This window comes from Emydura macquarii, unplaced genomic scaffold (assembly GCF_026122565.2).
Source record: "Emydura macquarii macquarii isolate MOO-44397 ecotype Brisbane River unplaced genomic scaffold, CSIRO-AGI_Emac_v2 contig_1348, whole genome shotgun sequence".
NCBI lineage: Eukaryota > Metazoa > Chordata > Testudines > Chelidae > Emydura > Emydura macquarii.
Window position 1 is genome coordinate 212729 of NW_027131485.1, and position 18032 is coordinate 230760.

The 18032-nt window shown below is 40.2% G+C and overlaps 1 protein-coding gene across 3 annotated transcripts in view; it reads right to left on the reverse strand.

Moving 5' to 3' along the window:
• Positions 1–18032, reverse strand: part of SDK1 (sidekick cell adhesion molecule 1) — a 640423-nt gene that overhangs the window by 141906 nt on the left and 480485 nt on the right. For all 3 annotated transcript variants that reach the window (XM_067550834.1, XM_067550832.1, XM_067550831.1), the window contains 4 exons: positions 17646–17782; positions 6940–7087; positions 5900–6040; positions 2262–2443 (listed from right to left, as the gene is read on the reverse strand). In XM_067550834.1, coding sequence (XP_067406935.1) covers positions 2262–2443; positions 5900–6040; positions 6940–7087; positions 17646–17782 — 608 coding nt within the window. The remainder of the gene's footprint in view (positions 1–2261; positions 2444–5899; positions 6041–6939; positions 7088–17645; positions 17783–18032) is intronic.

The following is an 18032-nucleotide window of genomic DNA, read 5'->3' on the forward strand; positions in this document are numbered from 1 at the left end:
GCCAATGTCTCTGAAAGGACCTAATTGACATTATAACTCAGTTTCTGAGAGAGTTCAGATCTTCAGGCATCTTGCAAGCTAGGTTACCTCTTAGACATTGGCCATGAGTTATTTTAAAAGAGCTCTGAGTACCTGAGAGTCACTTGGGCTGCCGCTGCACTCAGGGGTAACGCCACAGCTCACATGGCCAATGAGTGGGTGGTGGAGGGGAATTCAATAATGTGTTGATGTGCTCTCAGCACTCATTTGCTCCCAGGTTTTGATTGTATGGCATATTCAATTAACGTCTGGGTTTTTTTTATCCACAGACAGGCAGGGTTTTTGCCAGCACAACTTGAATCACTAGTGTGTGAGTGGGTGGAGTAGAGGGTGGAGAGTTGGACAAAGTGTATAGGTGTAGGTTTCTCAGGCATCTACCTCAGCTCATCTTTAAACCATATTATGGATTAAAAGACATCATTTCCACCCATGCTCTCTGCCTTACATTTCTAATCACCTGCTGGTTTGGTTTAGGAGGCACAGTCAGCAGTAAGAAACTGCAGGCGTCTGTATAGTCTCCTGTTGCAAGGCACATAAGAGAGTGGCATGGGACAGTGGTACATTTATTAGCATATGGAGACCTGGTTCTAACTCTGCTTCAGATTAGACTGGGGCTGTGCAGCCTCCCATCTGTTCAACTCCAAATGTGAAAAGGCTTCAAACTGTTTTTAAAGTGGTATGAAAACCTGAGAACATCCACAAGAACCTCAGTAAGGCATGCATTAGGAGATGGCAACATTCATTATGGAACTATTTATTGCTATTTTGAATTACTTAAAAAGGGAACACCTAGCTTTTTCATCAGTATTAGGTAAGAATTACACAAAGATGAACAAGGCATTGTAGACTGTCCTGCATTATAAATACATCTACTAGTCAAACTGAGTGCAGGACTGACTGCACTGCATTTGTAACAGAGGACTTATATCCTTATAAATTACTATAGAAAGCGAACCAATAAAGGATAATAACGACAGCTACCATATTAAGGAACATTACAGTCAATTGCAGGGTTAAATAAAAAGAGTGGGAAGTCAGAAACCTGAGTCTTAGCAGAGGGAAGGTTAAGGTGCCGTGATAGCTTGAAATGTCCAACTAAACAAAACTGTGAACTACAAGAGAATGGAAACCAATGTACAAAAGAGATTTTAGATTCTCTGTGCAAACCAATTCTCGGTAGATATTTGGATACATATTTACTCTCATCCATTAGCAGATGACTAAGGAATGCCTTTCCAGTTTTGATAAAGTTTTTAAAGGGTTGGAGACTATCTGTTTCTTTCTATATTGCAAGACTTTTTGAGTCTCTACTGAGATATAATTTGGACTATTTCCTTGATCTTTAACTACCTTGATAAACTGGTGCTGCACTTGTGTAATCTATTTTTAAAATCTCCTACAACTCAAAATATATTTATTCACATTGCAATGTACTCCCATCAGCAATTGGCAAACCATTACATATACTTCATTGGTTATAAACTAACTGATGCACTGTGAAAGTGTAAGTTTTTCAAATAGTTTAATTGTTTTTATGACCTACTAAAGCAAAGAACATGAAACTGTCTATTGCTCAAAATTCAGTCCTGCAATCTTGGAACTAAATGGAAACTTTAAGGGCCTGATTCACAATTATGCTAAGGCTTTTTTATACTGATCCAGTAGTGTAAACACGCCTTACAGTGGGTGTAAATGTAATTACAAATCCTTCTGTTATAGATGTAATTTCCATCCACTTCAGGGCGCCTGTATACTGCCAGAGAGGCGTCAAGGAGACTTAGTGTAAATGAGAATGTGGCCATGTCTATACTGACGGCGGCAAATTCGCTGCTGCCAGATCGATCTTTCTGGATTGATTGAGTGATCAGTGTAGACCCGCTCAATCGATCAGGAAGTCGACAGAGTAAAACACCCCCTCAAATAGCGCAGCGCAATGTAGACAGCGCGCAGAAGGGAAGCACAGCAGTAGCTTGCGTAACTCCCGTCGACTGCTGCCGAATCGCCAGGTGAGTGTGGACCAGGGCTCAAACTTTTGACTCCCTTTTCCTCTTGGTAAATGTCTCTATCCCACTTTAACCTTTCCTGTAGAATCCTTTGTCTCGATAGTGACTGTTTCCCTTCAGAAAGGTAAACATACTACAAACACTTGCCATATTTGTTCACTATGTCTAAAAATGGTGATTGCAAAGGATTTGCAGTTTAGACTGTAGAGTGGAGCTCACCTCCCTGCAAAGTGTACTCTGTCACTGCTCTGCTGAATGCTCCCAGCCCGGCTCCATTATAGGATGCTACCTGGATTTCATACTGAGTCCAGATGATTAGGTCTTTCACCAAACAGTAGTTAATCTCTGCGCTGGTGATGTTCTTATAGTGGTACTCCCCAGGGAGGCCTGCCAGGCGATATCTGCATACAGAAAAGGAAAATTCAGTGGAATCAGTTAGATGGCATCAATTATAGCAAATGCACTGACTAGCAAAACAGCTTTCTCTCTGAAGATGCAATATTCAAATTTTTACTGCAGAATTATACAAAGGATAATAAAACGTCCTCAAAAACAAAAGTTCTGATAAAACCATATCCTGCTTGATGGCTACAGTATTTATAATTTGATTTCACTGAGATTACACGCTCAGGGCGAAACAAAACTGGCATTTTATCGTATTTTATGGCTGTGGAAAACTTATCGCTTTTTAATGTGGCTTGTCTAGTAAAAGCTATGATGTAGTATAAAAAATATCCTAGACATGATTTTATCAGGGTGCTGATGTAAATCAGTTTGAGAAATGTTTTCTTCCTCAGCCTCTAAACCTGAAAAGCAAGAAGAGCTCAGCAGTGTTCAGATCTTCTGTCTAAGGGACTGCCAGTTCAAGCCTGCATCAGGAATCCACTTTCACAGAATGATTATAACAAGTCCTGAAATCGGGGTTGCCTAGGGACAGAAGAGTTTGCTGAAAAGCGGGAATTAGAAGAGTGACAATATGGAGATGAAACAGTTTGCCAAATAATAATTAGTAATCTCTCTCTATACATATATATACAGTGATGAACCTCTGCCAAAGAGGTGGAGCAATTGAATACGTTTCCCTGTAGGAGTTATTTTACAGAAAATAGAACAGATTTGAATGCATATTTTAGAGTCCATTTTTCTGTGTGTCCTTTTGCACTCTGAGAATCCACTGAGAGAAAATAATAATTATAGAACACAAACAACGCTTGGAAATTTGAGAACTTCAAGTGAATCTGTTTGCTTTTTCTCCTCTAGGAAACAAGTTGTATAGTAGATGCTTACAATATGCTAATCAACATAGCAGAAATAAGTAGACAAATGGCATTATGACTTGCAAATGAAGCATTGCTATTCTGTGAAAAGGCAAATATGGAAACATTTGGATTTTTATTCATCATACTATTTTTATGCTGTTTTAATTCAGCCCCTGCTTAACAACCACTAAAGTCTTGTCTACATGAGAAAGATTCATTGGTTAATTTACGGTGCAATTTTAAACTAATATAGGTTTAACCAGTGCAATCTCTGTGTTTTAGACAAGGCCTAATTCTTACAGAGATTTTATTGCAGAGTCACCCTAGAGAGATCTCAGTGCAGCTCTTGATCACTCTATATATAGTGATACTGAAAACTCTAAAGAGTTGGGGGAACAGTGTGGCTTCCTGACCGTGCTTTGTAATGCTTTGTATTATGACACTACATCAGCATGGCTCCATGCCATTATATGAAATATTAACACATAATTACAAGGCAAACATACCAAAGCAATGTCAGGGTCTCTCCTTGGGACTGTTAGGTGGCTATCTCTACCTCTATTCAATGCAAGACCTCCCATTCCTCCATTTTCAGGATAATAGGAAGGTTGTATGAATCTTGGCAATGTCAATTCTTTGCAAAGCACTCTCTGTTTTGTCAAAGTGAAGAGTGCTCCAATGATCTAATCTATTGTGCTGTTAGCATGAAGCCCCTATAAAAACAACACTCTGCTTGTGAGAAAAAGAGCAGAGGAAAGAGGCCAGTTCAGAAATGTCATGTCCTCGAGATTTTTCTCACCATATGTATAATTGGATTTCTGCAGTGCACTTTCACTTTTAAGATCAGGTATTCTGTCAGTTTAAGTCTAATCTGTCCTCTATGGCGGGATTCTATGCTGCAAAGATAGAGCAATGGACCTGGTACTATAGTGGGTCTTTTCCATCCTTAATTTCAAAAGGCAACTATAATACAGAGCTACTAACTCAGTAGTCGAACTCAGCTGAAATTAGTACAGAAAACCCTTTTAACAGCAGATACCGTTCTGTAACCCACACATTTTGACTCCCAAGAACAGCCTTGGAATATTACAGGGGAAATTTTTATTACATGACAATTTTAAATTCCTGTAGCCTACACTTACATTCGTTATTTATAGACAGAGCCATAGATGTGGATGACACCAGAGCTGTTGCAGACAAATCCCTGCCCAGAGGAGCAGGTAATCTATGAAATGGACATAAACACAGAAAAAAGATGACAACAAAAAAGGGGTGGTGGACGGAGCATGGAAGGACAAAGGTTACCATAGTGCGAGCTCGCCAAACAGGGGATGTGTTGTGTACACATGCCTAACGAGGTTGTGGAATCTCCATCATTGGAGATTTTTAGACAAACACCTGTCAGGGATGGTCCAGATATTACTTGGTCCTGCCATGAGTACAGGGGACTGGACTAGATGACCTCTCAAGGTCCCTTCCAGCCCTATGATTCTACACATCTTTTCAGTTCTTTTTAAAAATATTTTTAATAAACTGACATTTGGGAAACTGCCAAGTGAGAAGGCTGAGGTGCAGCCATATAGTCAAGAGTTGTATCATCCTCTGTCATTGAGCGCACAGATTCATTACCCGGTTGGCAGGAAGATGATTAAAACTCTTCAGTGGTGTCTGCACTAGGCTTTGTGTGGAATTTCCACCCACAGCAATACCACCAAAGCAGCTCCACCAATGTAGCAAAGTGGGAACACTAGTGTAAACAGGACACTAGCATGTTTACCTCTTTATCCCTTTAGCAGGGCTAGAGGACACTGGTAAAAATGTTACCAGCCATCTGTATTCTGGTTAAACTGGGGCTCCAACCTCACATGGAGGTGCACCCGGGGTAGTACAATGCTGGGCAATTTCCCAGAAAAAAACTCTAATGTAGACAAAGCCTTCCTGAGCAGAGTGAATGACACAGCTGCCTGCTCTCATTGCAGAGACAGTTAGGGAGCTAAGTGGGAAACATGCTATTGCTGAGTCCAGTTGGACTGGTTACTGAATCCCAAAGAGACTAGAAAAGGAATGTGCTCTGAGAAGTCTCCCAATCTGGCCATACACTGTTTTAGGACCCACACCCTCTCCATTATCTCCATAGAAAAGCAGAAAGATTGGATGAAATAAGTGTTCTTCAGTTACCTGTTTGAAGTCCCTTTTCATTAATTTAGTATAGCTGGGCTGCAGAAAGACTATTTATTTTCAACTCCAAACCCTAATCTGGGCATAACTCACCTGATCCGTCACACCTTCTCTCCATGTTTTTGGCGGTATCCCTGTTCTTCCAGAACCCAGAATGCCACCATTCTGCTTGTGTGATATGTTTAATTTAAATGATACGCTCCTTGGGGTAGTGGGTCTTTTATTTGACTGCAAAGCACCATGCACACATGACACTGTGCAAATAAGTGAATGATGAATTAGAACAGAATTTGAAATAGTATTTTAAACACACTTTTTAAAAAATTCGAGTCACACCACTAGGATGTCCACGTCTAACACACTCGTTTAGCACCAGATTTTATATTAAGATGTCTCTAGACCAGAGCACAAATCACTTACTTTAGGAGGTACCCACGGAGAACCCCATTATGTTCACTTTCAGCAGGAGGTTGCCACTGAACCATGATAGACTGATTGGTACGTCCACTGGCTACTATGTTTTTAGGAGGAGCGCTGGGAGGTTCTTCAGGTAACATCAATCTAAGCACAAAAGAATGTGATGGGAAGCGGGCTTTGAGATAAAAAGAAAGCTCTAGCTTTTTATTTTGTGTCCACTAAATGTGAACCAACTTTATTTACTAAAGTCCAAAGACTAGAAAGAAGCAAAATGCTGATTAAACTGCTGATGACTTGCATGAAATAGCTACAACAAATCAACATAATAGAAAATCAGTTAAGCAAGCAACAAGGAGGACAGCTGAGGTAACCTTATTCTCTCTGAATCCCTCATGCTGCTGCAACTCTGTAAAAAGATTACAAGCCTGAATGAGTTAGAGATCAGATCTAGAATCTGTGACTCCTTCCAAATGGTCTCCTTTGACTCTTTCAATATTTCTCATATCAAACGCCTACATTTTGAAAAAGCTGTTCAGAACTCAGCTGTTCTACAATTCAAGCTCACAGCAAGTTTTGGTTTATAAAGGAAGGGGGGGCTGCATCTGAAATTAAATTTGATGAAGCTATTCTTCTATGTCACATCCTGAATAATTAAAGAAGTGACAGTGCAGTGATTGGGTGAGCGCTCTGCCCATTCCAGAGTTAGCCACTAAAGCTTAAACAACAGGAAAAAAATATTTTGGCCCTGCATGCATTTACTTGAATACCTTCCATGATCCTGTTTGTTACTCTGCAAAGATGGATGCACCTCTGTCCCCAGTGCATGCATAACATGTTGCTGCTGCTAACTGCCATTATGGTTAAATACTGCTCAAAGTTATTAGGCACTTCATGTAACCATGGGTGTCCACTGAAAGCCTATCCTTCCCCTCCACCCACTGTGGCGTAAAAGGTAACATCATTTTAACAATTCTGAACAAATGACAGATTGGGGGGTTACTTCACATGCTGTGCATTTTACTTAGGGATCTACTTTGACTTACCTGCTGGTCTCAGGGCTGTACTGGCCCTTGCCCACCTGGTTAACAGCACAAACCCTAAACTGGTAAGTACGGGCTGGAGTTAATCCACTCACAGTGACACTGGTCATTTTAGGGTCAACATTTGATAGATGCACCTTCCAGGGAGAGTCTGGTGGAGGAACACACACATTAAAATAATACTGAGATGCTTGTTAAAAACCCTGAAGACGTGAGAGAATGTCGATTACTGCACTATGCTTCCTTTAACTTCTTTCCACTGAGGAACTTCAGGAGGAAGTTTCTGTTTAACAAAAGAAACCTTCCTGTCCACCCCCATGGTTGAGTAAATTGCACATTTGTCTACTGGAAAGCGATGCTGCACTTGTCACTGTGTAATAAATAAACTATATTCATTAACATTTTAATAAAAGAGGAAATGAGCATAATAAAGACAGATGGCTGTGTATTTCGCGACCCATCTGTTTGGCAGTCCATTAGAACACCACACCTATGAGTGTCTCTGGCTGAAGGGCTGTAATGAAATTTGAAGCTAGTCTGCAATATTTTTCTACCCAGCCTTCTAGCAGGTGTGGAAGAGTGACTCTGTCAGCCAAATTAGCTCTTTGCTGCAAGACCTGGGAAGGCTTGTACATGCCTGGATGTTTTCTACAGATGTAGTGTCTTGTATTCAGTCTAATAATTTCTTAGGATAACTCCTTGAAATAAACTGCTCTTGCAATAGTGTAAAACCGCCACTTTCAGTTCACATACTTTGCACACCAAGCTTCTCTGCTGCCTGAATTACATTCCCAAGTTTCAGAGAGGTGAAAAACAAAATCTGTTGAAAATTAAATATTCTGTCTTCTTTTCACCCTAGCATGTCATATATTTCTTGTACACAGTAGGTTGCAGGGCTGCTTCTAGCAGGTCACGCTTCTATACCATATATGAAGTGGCCAAAGAACTTCCTTCTTATAGTGAACAGATGTGGCGGAGGTTAACTTAAGAAGAGTATGGTATACACTAGGTGCCACCCAGGGATAGATCAGTATAATACAGATTAGCATTCCATTATATCTCCCCCTTAAATTCTACATTCCTACTATTTACAAAATTTACACTATCATGCTGTCTTTGAAGTTCAGCATGGATCAATCTGTTAAGTGTCTCTGAGTCATAGTGGTTTTCAAAATTACATGAACTGAATGCATAGCAACTTCATCATCTGGCTGCCCATTAGCTGCAACAACTGACTGTGTTCGGTTTGGAATGTTGGAGTCATCGTCTTCTTGTTCTAGGTCTTCCATTTGTAGTGTTTGCTCTGTTGATTGTTCAGTTCTGAACAAACTGTAGATGTTGATAGTTTCTGTTGAACTCTTCACTGTTGGGCTCCATCACGTATGATCTGGGCACTGAATTATTTTCCTTTAGGACAGCTGGAGTTATTCTCCTTCCAATTTGACATGAAGGCAGTCACCAGGTTCTAGCCTTGGCAGCTCTCCCTGTGCTGCCTGTTGTAAAAGTGTTCATAAGCTTGTCTGGCCATTTTGGAGATAAGAGTCTTTTCCAAAGTTGGAACAGTAGTACCGAGTTGTCTTCCCATCAGAAGCTGTGAAGAACTATATCCAGTAGCTGCTCTTGTTATCTGTAACTCAGAAGAACAAGTAATGGCTCTTCCTGCTGTAGGATTTTCTTGGCTATCTGTACAGCTCCCTCAGCCCCTCCATTCACTCGTGAGTAATGTGGGCTGCTAGTAAGATGATCAAAATCATATTTAGTTTGGAATGACTTAAATTCTGCTGCAGTGAATTGTGATCCATTGTCTGTCACTAGTTGTTCTGGAATACCGAAGTGAGCAAAAGTGTTTCTTAATAACACTGCATTATGCTATGTCTTCCAAATTCATTATTTCTATATACTTGGAAAACAGACCAGTATAATCAGGTAACCATGTCCTCTGAATTAGCATAAATCTGCAGCAAGTCTCTTCCAAAGTCTGTCTGGTAGAGGCATTTGTATACTATATCATTCAGCATTTTCTCTCAAGTTTATTAGTACTGGATCTCCTTTCAAAAGTCCAGTATCTTCAAATCCTCTGTCTAATTCTTCCAACATTCATGGCTGCCACACTGCGGCTAAGAAAGTTGTTGGTCTTTGATTGGGTTATCATACGTCCGGGGTTTCCTGAACACAACCTCTTTTTTTAACCTCTTTTCTCTGTTTGGGTAGACTTTTCAAATAACAGGAAATGTCTGGGATTTTTGCAGAGCAGACCAGCTGCAGCTCAGAAAGAGCCCTGATTTGTCCATTTCCCGATTGGTCCATTCCCCTGCAAGCCATGGCTGTGGATTCCATTCACCCAGGCCCCAGCTCCCAGCCTTGGGGAGGGGGTCCCACAGGGAGGCACTGACTGATGACTGTTACTATGCTAGCCACCCTGCCACTGTGAAACTATCCGACACCTCCACTGAGTATCCCCACTGCAGGTACACCCTCCAGCACCCCAACAGTACTCCCCCCCAGATCCTGTCCTCTCCCCCCCACCCCATACCACTCTTCAGCAGTGTCCTCTTTTTGGGAACTTGAAATATGGTAACACTAGTCTTTGATTACATGCACTCTGAATGTAAAGCTATTGCTTCTGTGGTGAACTGGTCCATTCAGTTCAAAATACCTCTTGGACTAGTCAGAGCTGTGTCAAGTGACTTCAGCTCCAGGTGAGCTGAAGATTATTGTAAATCCCTTCTGCGATGACTCTGACATCTTCTTCAAAGTCAATTTTAAAGTGAATAGTCTTTCCATAAATATTAAGTTTCACTCGGTAGGCAGGCTCTGTGTCATTACACATGATAGAACCACAGAAACAATGGCTCTTCATTGATTGTAACATGAATCAGCTCCTTGATTGTTTTTAGTGCAGCAAAAAACCACAAAATGTCTATATTTTATGCATTTATTACACCTTGCACCTTTGGTTGGCCATGCCTCATCTCTTGGGATACAATTTTCCCCACATCTTGTGCATTTTGGCTGTAAGACTTTGGTGTCCACTCTACTTCCCTCAGGGCTCTCATGGTAATGACTAGTATCAATCATGCTGCATCTGTTAACAGCTTCCAAGCTAGTTTCTTGTTTTTCAAGTTTGATAAGTTGTTCTTGGCTTTGCTATCTCACCAGCTCAGACTGCTTTGCTATTTGAATAGCTGTGTATAGAGTTGTCTGTTTTAAATAGTACCTCCTGCGACAAATTTTTATCTTTTAACTCAGTAACCAGCCTGTCTCTGGTATTTTCACGTTTTGCAGTTCCAAAATCACCGTTGTCAGCCAATGCATGCAGAGCTCCTAAAAAAAAAAATATTCCACATTTTCCCCTCACCCTTGAATTCTCTAGTGAAAACATGCTCCTTCATAAACTATTTGTCTGTGAGACAATGTATGCATCAAACATAGAAAAAAGCTTTCATAAACATTTTTGTGACTGTCTTCAGTAAAGGCAAAGGACTTAAAGATATGCTCTGCCTGCTGCCCAATAGCATAAATTCAAGAACATATCTGCATGTCTTTAGTTTCCTTACATCTGCATCTGACTGCATCTGACGAAGTGGGTTTCTGCCCACAAAAGCTTATGCCCAAATAAATTTGTTAGTCTTTAAGGTGTCACAGGACTCTCATTAGTTTCCTTAGAGTTTTGTAGCAACTCAAAATCTTGCAAAAATACTGCTTCCAGTCTGTCCATTGTAAAGGTTTGTCAAAGCTGAAGCTCTCTGAGGCATTAAAGTATGGCATGTTGATGAGAGCCTTTGTTGCTTTTTTTTCTTGTCTGCAACCTCTGTTGCTTTATTCCTTCTGTTTCTGTTCTCCTCTGGCACTAGTTTACTTCTGACATCATTTCACGTATTTCTTGAATATGGTAGGTTGCAGGGCTGCTACTAGCAGGTCACACTTCTATACTAGATCTGAAGTTGCCACAGTGCATTCTTCTCAAAGAGGGACATACCAGATGTGTTCACTATAAGAGCTTTTAATGCTCAGCCAGGTATGGCTAAGGTTAGGTCAAATAATGTATGGCACAGTGCCACCTAGTGGCTGAACATATAATACAGTTTAGCATTCCCTTACACAGCATGGTGTTATACATTCTCCCCCCAAGTCGTGACTAGGGCAGTCAAAAAGAGGTGACACTTGGTTCTTGGCAGCTGATTTAAAGATTTGCTCATTTTTTTAATAATACCAGATGTTTTCACATTCCAGAGCCAAAATTCCAAACATTTGTGGAAATAACTGAGGACCTAGCCATAGATTTTGGCAACATATCTGCGCATATGGTTCAGAACTGCACTGCAGTTCCTAACAGATCACCTAGATGAAGCCATACACTGTCTGCAAATGAAGATGAAATGTCCCAAATGCTTTGCTTGCTGGTTCTATAGCAAGTTAAAGTCCTCTCAGGCTTGATGCCAGTTGGGCTATGAAGGCTGCATTTTTTAATTATTCAGAATATATTTATTACGATAATAGCTTCCTGAAAGCAAAGTCTTCTTAATGTGATTCCTGATGCAACGAGTAGTAGGAATCTGGGTAGATACTTGCAGAATTGTAGATTTCTCACACTAGTTGGTGTTTGTTTGGCAAAGGTTTGCTAACAGTGATTTTGACTACAAGAGCTTGATAGCAACCTACATTATGAGAACATGCTTACCCACATTAAATATGAAAACCATAAGTAGAGCCCTGCAAATCCGCAGATGTCTGCTTCATATATGCAGACCACTTTTGCGGATCGTGGATTGGATGCGGATATTCACGCAGAGTTCTAAATACAGGATTTCAAAAAATGGAGAAGCAGCTGTCTGCAGTTCATAGCCTATTAGGCTGCTTCCCCACCGTCAAGATCCTATCTTCCCTCTCCCCCTGCCATACAGAGAAAGGGGAGGTGACAGATCAAAACAGGCAGCAAAATCCCCCATGCTCCTATCACAGCGGTTTAAGCAGCCTGAGCCAAGCAATTTAGGAAACCTCTCCCAACTTCATTGCCATATCAAGTCAGTTGGAGAGGGAGGCAGCTGCTTCTGCTAAGTAAATCAGCTTCCTGAATAGAGGTTTCCTAAACTGCTTGACTGCTTAAACTACCACAATAGGAGCATGGGGGATTTTGCTGCCTTTCTTGATCTATCACCTCCCCTTTCTCTGTATATGGGGGAAGAGAGAATATAGGATCTCAAAGGCAGGGAAGCAGCCTCATAGGCTATGATCTGCAGACAGCTGCTTCCCCACCTTTGAGATCCTATGTACAGCACACATGCATGCACACAGACGTTCCTCCTGAGAGACACTTTGAGATAGCATGCTGCTGCAGGTGCAGTGCGGATGCAGATATAAGAAGGAGTGCAGATCACGGGTCAGATACATGGTGATTCTTGCGGATGAGGATCCACATTTTTGTATCTGTGCAAGGTCAAACCAGAGGCTAAGGTTTCTCTTTACACTCTCTTTACTTTGCCTTTTATAGGACTTCTCCTATGACTGTGGCCAAACAACTATTCACCCCATTACATCCAAGTGCATGATGAAAATTAATGGGAAGCAAGAGTTAAAGTATGGCTGACTTTAATAAGTTCCCTGAAGCAGCTTAATCAAGAAAATGGAAACGCAGATACTAACAAGAATGCTGAATGTCCTTAAATGAGCTAAGCCGCACTGGTCCATTTCCTGGAGCAATTCAGTTTCATTTGTTTATTGCTAGTGTAAACACCACTTGAGAGTGCTTAACCCAAACAGTTCGATCTAGTGAACAGTTTGATTCAACAACAGGGCCCATTAATCTCCTCAACACCTTGGAGCTCTGCTCTGTTTATACACTGCATCTGTAGAATACTTTTATTTATTCTTTGTCCTCTCCTGGTGCAAGATAAAAGATCTGGCAGGGAGAGAGATTAAACTGAAAACTAATATAAACGAACCCTATTCATCTCCTGGGCGCTCTGATTTGTACAGAAAAGTGGTTGGGGGAGGATTTGCTTGCTCATGGAGCAAATACAGTGAGTTTGTAGAATATCTTTAAAATTTAAATAGAAAGTCTTCTCTTGACAATCAATAAATTAAAACATTTGAAAAGCTTCTCTTCCATCTTAAACGCATAACAAAAACAGAATTGCAAAGAAACTTGTTTCAGCATGTAGAAGAACAATTTTGACATAGGAAACCTTCCATAAAAATTTCAACACCCACTTTCCCTTCGTTCAGGGATTACTGTCAGTCTCCTGACCCAGAAAGCCTGGAGAAATTCCACGGTGACAGAAGATTTGCCTGGTCAATCTATTAAATAAACCTCCATTATATTGAACAGACAGTGCTAATCTTTCATTTAACTTAAGCTGCCCAGAACATACTCAGGGCTCCGCTCACTCGGTCTTCCAATTTAATTGCTGTTGGCTGAAAAAGTTTCACATATAGTTGTCAATCTGCTCAAACATGCTGGCTATTTTGAATTAATGCTGGTTTATCTTTTTTCAAATTAAGATGTGTGAAACTAAGAAAGTGACTCTATACTTGACCACTTGATTTCCTGACCTGACAAGAATTTCTGTTTTGATTTTCAAAGAATTTCCGTTCTGGAGGCACTTGTGTGACATCAGTGACATTCCTTCCTGAGACAGGTGACTCACCAAAAGGAATTTCTTCTACACATTTCAAAGTCTGCCTGTTGTTCTTAGTGGATATCTGAGTTGAAAGACATCCTAACTCAAGATGGATGTCATGTTCCTTTCTGCTTTTGATATAGAACCACAGTTTGATTGCCTATTTATATTTATTAAATATTTTTAAAATGTTTACAGAAACCTGATATTCATAGCTCTGGAATATATTTAGATGCCTCTGTTCTCCAAGATGCTATTGTATAGCCTGGATAACTGGAAGGTACTAAAGTTTCTCTTATCTCCCCAAATACATCTGTGCTCATATAACAATTTGAGAATGTGATTTCAAGTTCAAGTCCACAGAAATCCAACAGCGTCCATTATTCATATGCAATTTTAGGGACTTCACTTGGCCTGAGACCCCCACCCTTTAAGGCCTTACGGACCACCATCCTCTAAGCCTTATGTACATATGAGTTATGGTTGTAACAAATAGCCTTCAAGACATATGTATTTAAGCCCTGATCCTGCAAAGGCTTATACAACTACTTAACTCTAATCATTTGAGTAATACTACTGAGTTAATAGGACTACACAGGTACTTAATGTTAAGCATGTGCATATATTTTTTAGGAGTAGGGATTTAATGTGGTCCTTACATTATCTAGTGGATCTGAGTTATCCTATTACAGCTCAATATCCAAATATCCAAGAATACAGCAAAAGAGAAACAGGCTTTGACTTGAGCTGTGTCCAACAGAGCTCCATCGATAAGAATACACTGGCTCAGATAGTTACCAAGTAGAAGTAACTTTTGATTAATTCCAGAAATGTAGACACCCTGGCAATAATATGAATGGATCTCTTTAATTTTTCAAAGATATATATAAACCACAGAATCCCTAGGTACACCATTGCAGTAGCTAACCATGTTATGAAGGCATACAGAATGATGCCAGTACAAATCCTCAGCAAGCCATACTATCACTTGTTCCAAATGTCTATTTTGAATGTGGTTTCTTACCATCACATATGCATGCAGGAATTCTTCAGATAGAATGCTTAAGGACTGTTCCCCAGGAAATGTATTTTATGAATCAAACTATACATTTTCTCCAAATGCAACAAATTTGAGGCCCTCGGACTCAGAAGTCATCCATGGTGGTGGTCTAGTGTGACTAATTACAGTTTGAGAACTGCTGTATCCTGCCTGGTACATACATTTCATTTTAAAGATTAGGTGAACAAGGTGAATGGAATCAGTTGCATTTCCTGCAATCCATTTATACAATCTGCAACTCTTTTCCCCCTAATTAAAATCAGTTGTTTACATCTCTTTACTGCACTGATACCAAAGAGCTTTAATCCATGTCAGGTGGAGCGATATGCCTATCTTCAGTGCAGTTAGTAATTAGTCCCCTGAAATTTACACTCATTATTTTGAGCCTTCTTCAGCTAGTTTTCTATAACAGATACCTTTAATTCGCTCACTGTATGCACTTTAAAAATGTGCAATAAATGTTAAAGCTATTGGAAATTTATTCAAACCACAACAGCCAAAAGAAAAATGAATAAAAACAGAACACATTTTGGTAACTAACACTGCCAAATGAAATCCGTGTATTAAAACTGCACAGAATCAAGAATGAAGATTTTATGCATCACTGGGAACTGAAAAATAATAAATAACCTTACCAATCTTCATTTATATAACAGCAAATGGGGATTAGGAGACCTAACATATTGTACTGCTGCTGACAGTAAAAGAGCTATAGATACAAGCAAATGAACTCATGGAGGGCATGTGCAAATATCCCCGATATTTTCTGTATATGAAAAGGCACCTGTGGTCCAAAAAGAACAGTCAGAGAAAAAGGTAAAGAAAATTTTCTATGCAAAACAAAGAGAGACTTTGTTTACAAACATGTATGAGACAAAGCTCTGTCAACAGTATAGTATCACACATCAGAATTGATCAGGAACCCTGCTGAGAAAAGACAGAAGAGACACTGCCCAGAGTACCCTCAAGTAGGAAATCAGTAGCTGCCAACTAAGGCTAAACCATACACTTGTCAGATGAAAATAACTTTCACAATCAATACATTCCAAGATTTTAGAAAACAGAACCAAAAAAGAAATGGAGACAGTAAAGCTGTGCATAAATTAAGATGAGTGATACAAACCAAACTCATTGCTGACATTGCTTACAGTTCTTTTGGTATATATAGCAGGTGAGCATTAATACATAAAAGGTGAGGCCTGAAACAATGGTATGGACATTCAGGAACTCAGAGTTCCCTCTGCTCTGTGTAAACAAGTGATTATGAAGTGAGAGAACATGAAAGCAAAGTAGACAAAGCAATCAGTAAAAACTCGAAGTATAGTACAGTATAGAACACTCCTGGAAGAGAAGACAATTCCCACTGAAAAGAAGTTACTCAGTTCATAGAATATATGTTTTTAGAGCTTTGGTTTTTTTGTCAGTTATCCATCTTATTTAAGTATACACATCTTGATTTGTGATGAGATTCTCTCAGTGGTAGATGACAATGCTTTCAGATACAAATTATTGGAGTATCTCACCATATGCCAGAGTTCAGAGGATTCTGTGGAGTTCTGAGGTATTTTTCACATAACTTTGGTAGAACTCTCTGACCTTTGCTGAACCTCTTAATATTTTACAAGGTGAATTATTGTGTTTTGGAGCAGATAATGCCCTTAAGACCACCAGACTGGAATACTGCAAGTCACCCTAGTTGGGGCTACACCTGAAGGCCACTAAGAAACTTCAGCTGGTGAAGGAGGAGTTTGACCACCTAATTAGCAGTGTCTCGTGCAGACATCAAGTTGCACCTGTGTTCCAGAGTGTCCTAAGGGGCCCTATACTACATAAGTTAGGAATCAGCCACCAAGAATCTTCTCAAGAACTGCTTCCATGACAGTGGCCATGAGTAGGATTTCAAAGCTGTGCTTTTAAGTCTGAAGATCCATACCCTCCAGTCTAGAAAGTGAGAGTCTTCATGGTGATCCCAACCCAGGTTCTCCCTGTAGCAACCAAGGTGCTATTCACTAGATGATCAGAAATCATCACAATTTACCTTTAGATTTGCAGAAGCTAACTTCCAGATGGTAGAAAAGCAGTGTTTTTTGCTTCTCTATGGGAAATTCATTTTGTGGGCCCGCATTTCCACTTCTCGGGGTTGTAGAGACAAGGAAGTCTTGCTAAGATGACTGATCCACAAAGAGAAGAAAGAGGAGCAAAATAACTGCCCCTTGTGCACCCCACCCCTAGTCAAATTCTGAAGAGGCATTAGCTATGTCCCTGGATAACATCGCAAACTGAGTGCCATAAAGCGGCAGCTTGGCAGGAAGAGGGAATTGTGAGGATTGACAGTTCAGAATGGCCAGATTTGCAACCAGTGAAGCTAGGTACTCTTCTAGGCAATAGCCTCAATTGCCAACTTAGAGGAAGGGTGTTAAATAGCAGAAGAGGGAAAGCAGGAGCTAACATATGAAACCATATATGCATGAGTTCATTAAGGATGGGAGTCTTGAAGGCAGAGTGCATTGTTGCCATCCATTTCCAGCATCTTTGGTAAGCCATTAAAATAATTATTAACATTACCCTGGTGTCTAGAGGCTCCACCTCAGACTGGGGCCCCATTGTGTTAGAAGCTGTATGAACACCTAGCAAGAGAGAATCCCTTTTCCAATACACAGACAAGACAGACAGAAGGACAGAGAGAAAAAATATTGCTATCCCTACTCTACAGATGGGGAACCGAGGCACGGAGAAGTTAAGTGACTTGCTCATACAGCAATTCACTAGCAGAGCTGGGGATGGAGCACAGGTTTGCTGATTACTTTAATCACCAGATCATGCCTCTTTTTCTTCATGACCTTTGTGATGTGATGCTAATCTAGATTAAAATTTAGGAGTTCTTGTTCCCAGTCCTATGCAGAGACCATATCTTTCTCTGGAACTGCAAATAGCAGTAATATTTTTGTCACTAGAAAAAGCTAAGCCTGAAACGAAGGTTGAATAGTTAAGAAACATAAGGGCTTGCAATGTATTGTGACTCTACTTACTGTTCTCAGACAGCTCTACGATGTAGTAGAGAACGGGGCTGTTTCCATCAAAGGGACGCACCCAGGAAAGCTTCACGCTGCAGCTGTATGAAGAATTCAGGAGGGCCAGAAGATTCTGAGGGGAGTGAGGCAGCTCACTATAAAAAAAAAAGAAAAAGGAAAAAAAAGGGGGGAGGGGGAAAAACCCACAGAAAATCAATCTACAGTTCATTTGGCCAGATGCTTGTAGATGGTTAGACCTGCATATAACATTAGACTTATACAATAGATGAATATGTACCAGAAGCCACTGGAAAAATAAATAAATAAAAGAGAACTCTGAATTATTCACAATTTTGCTTAACTCAAATATAATTTATGCCGAGATTCCCATTGTTGACAGTTAAA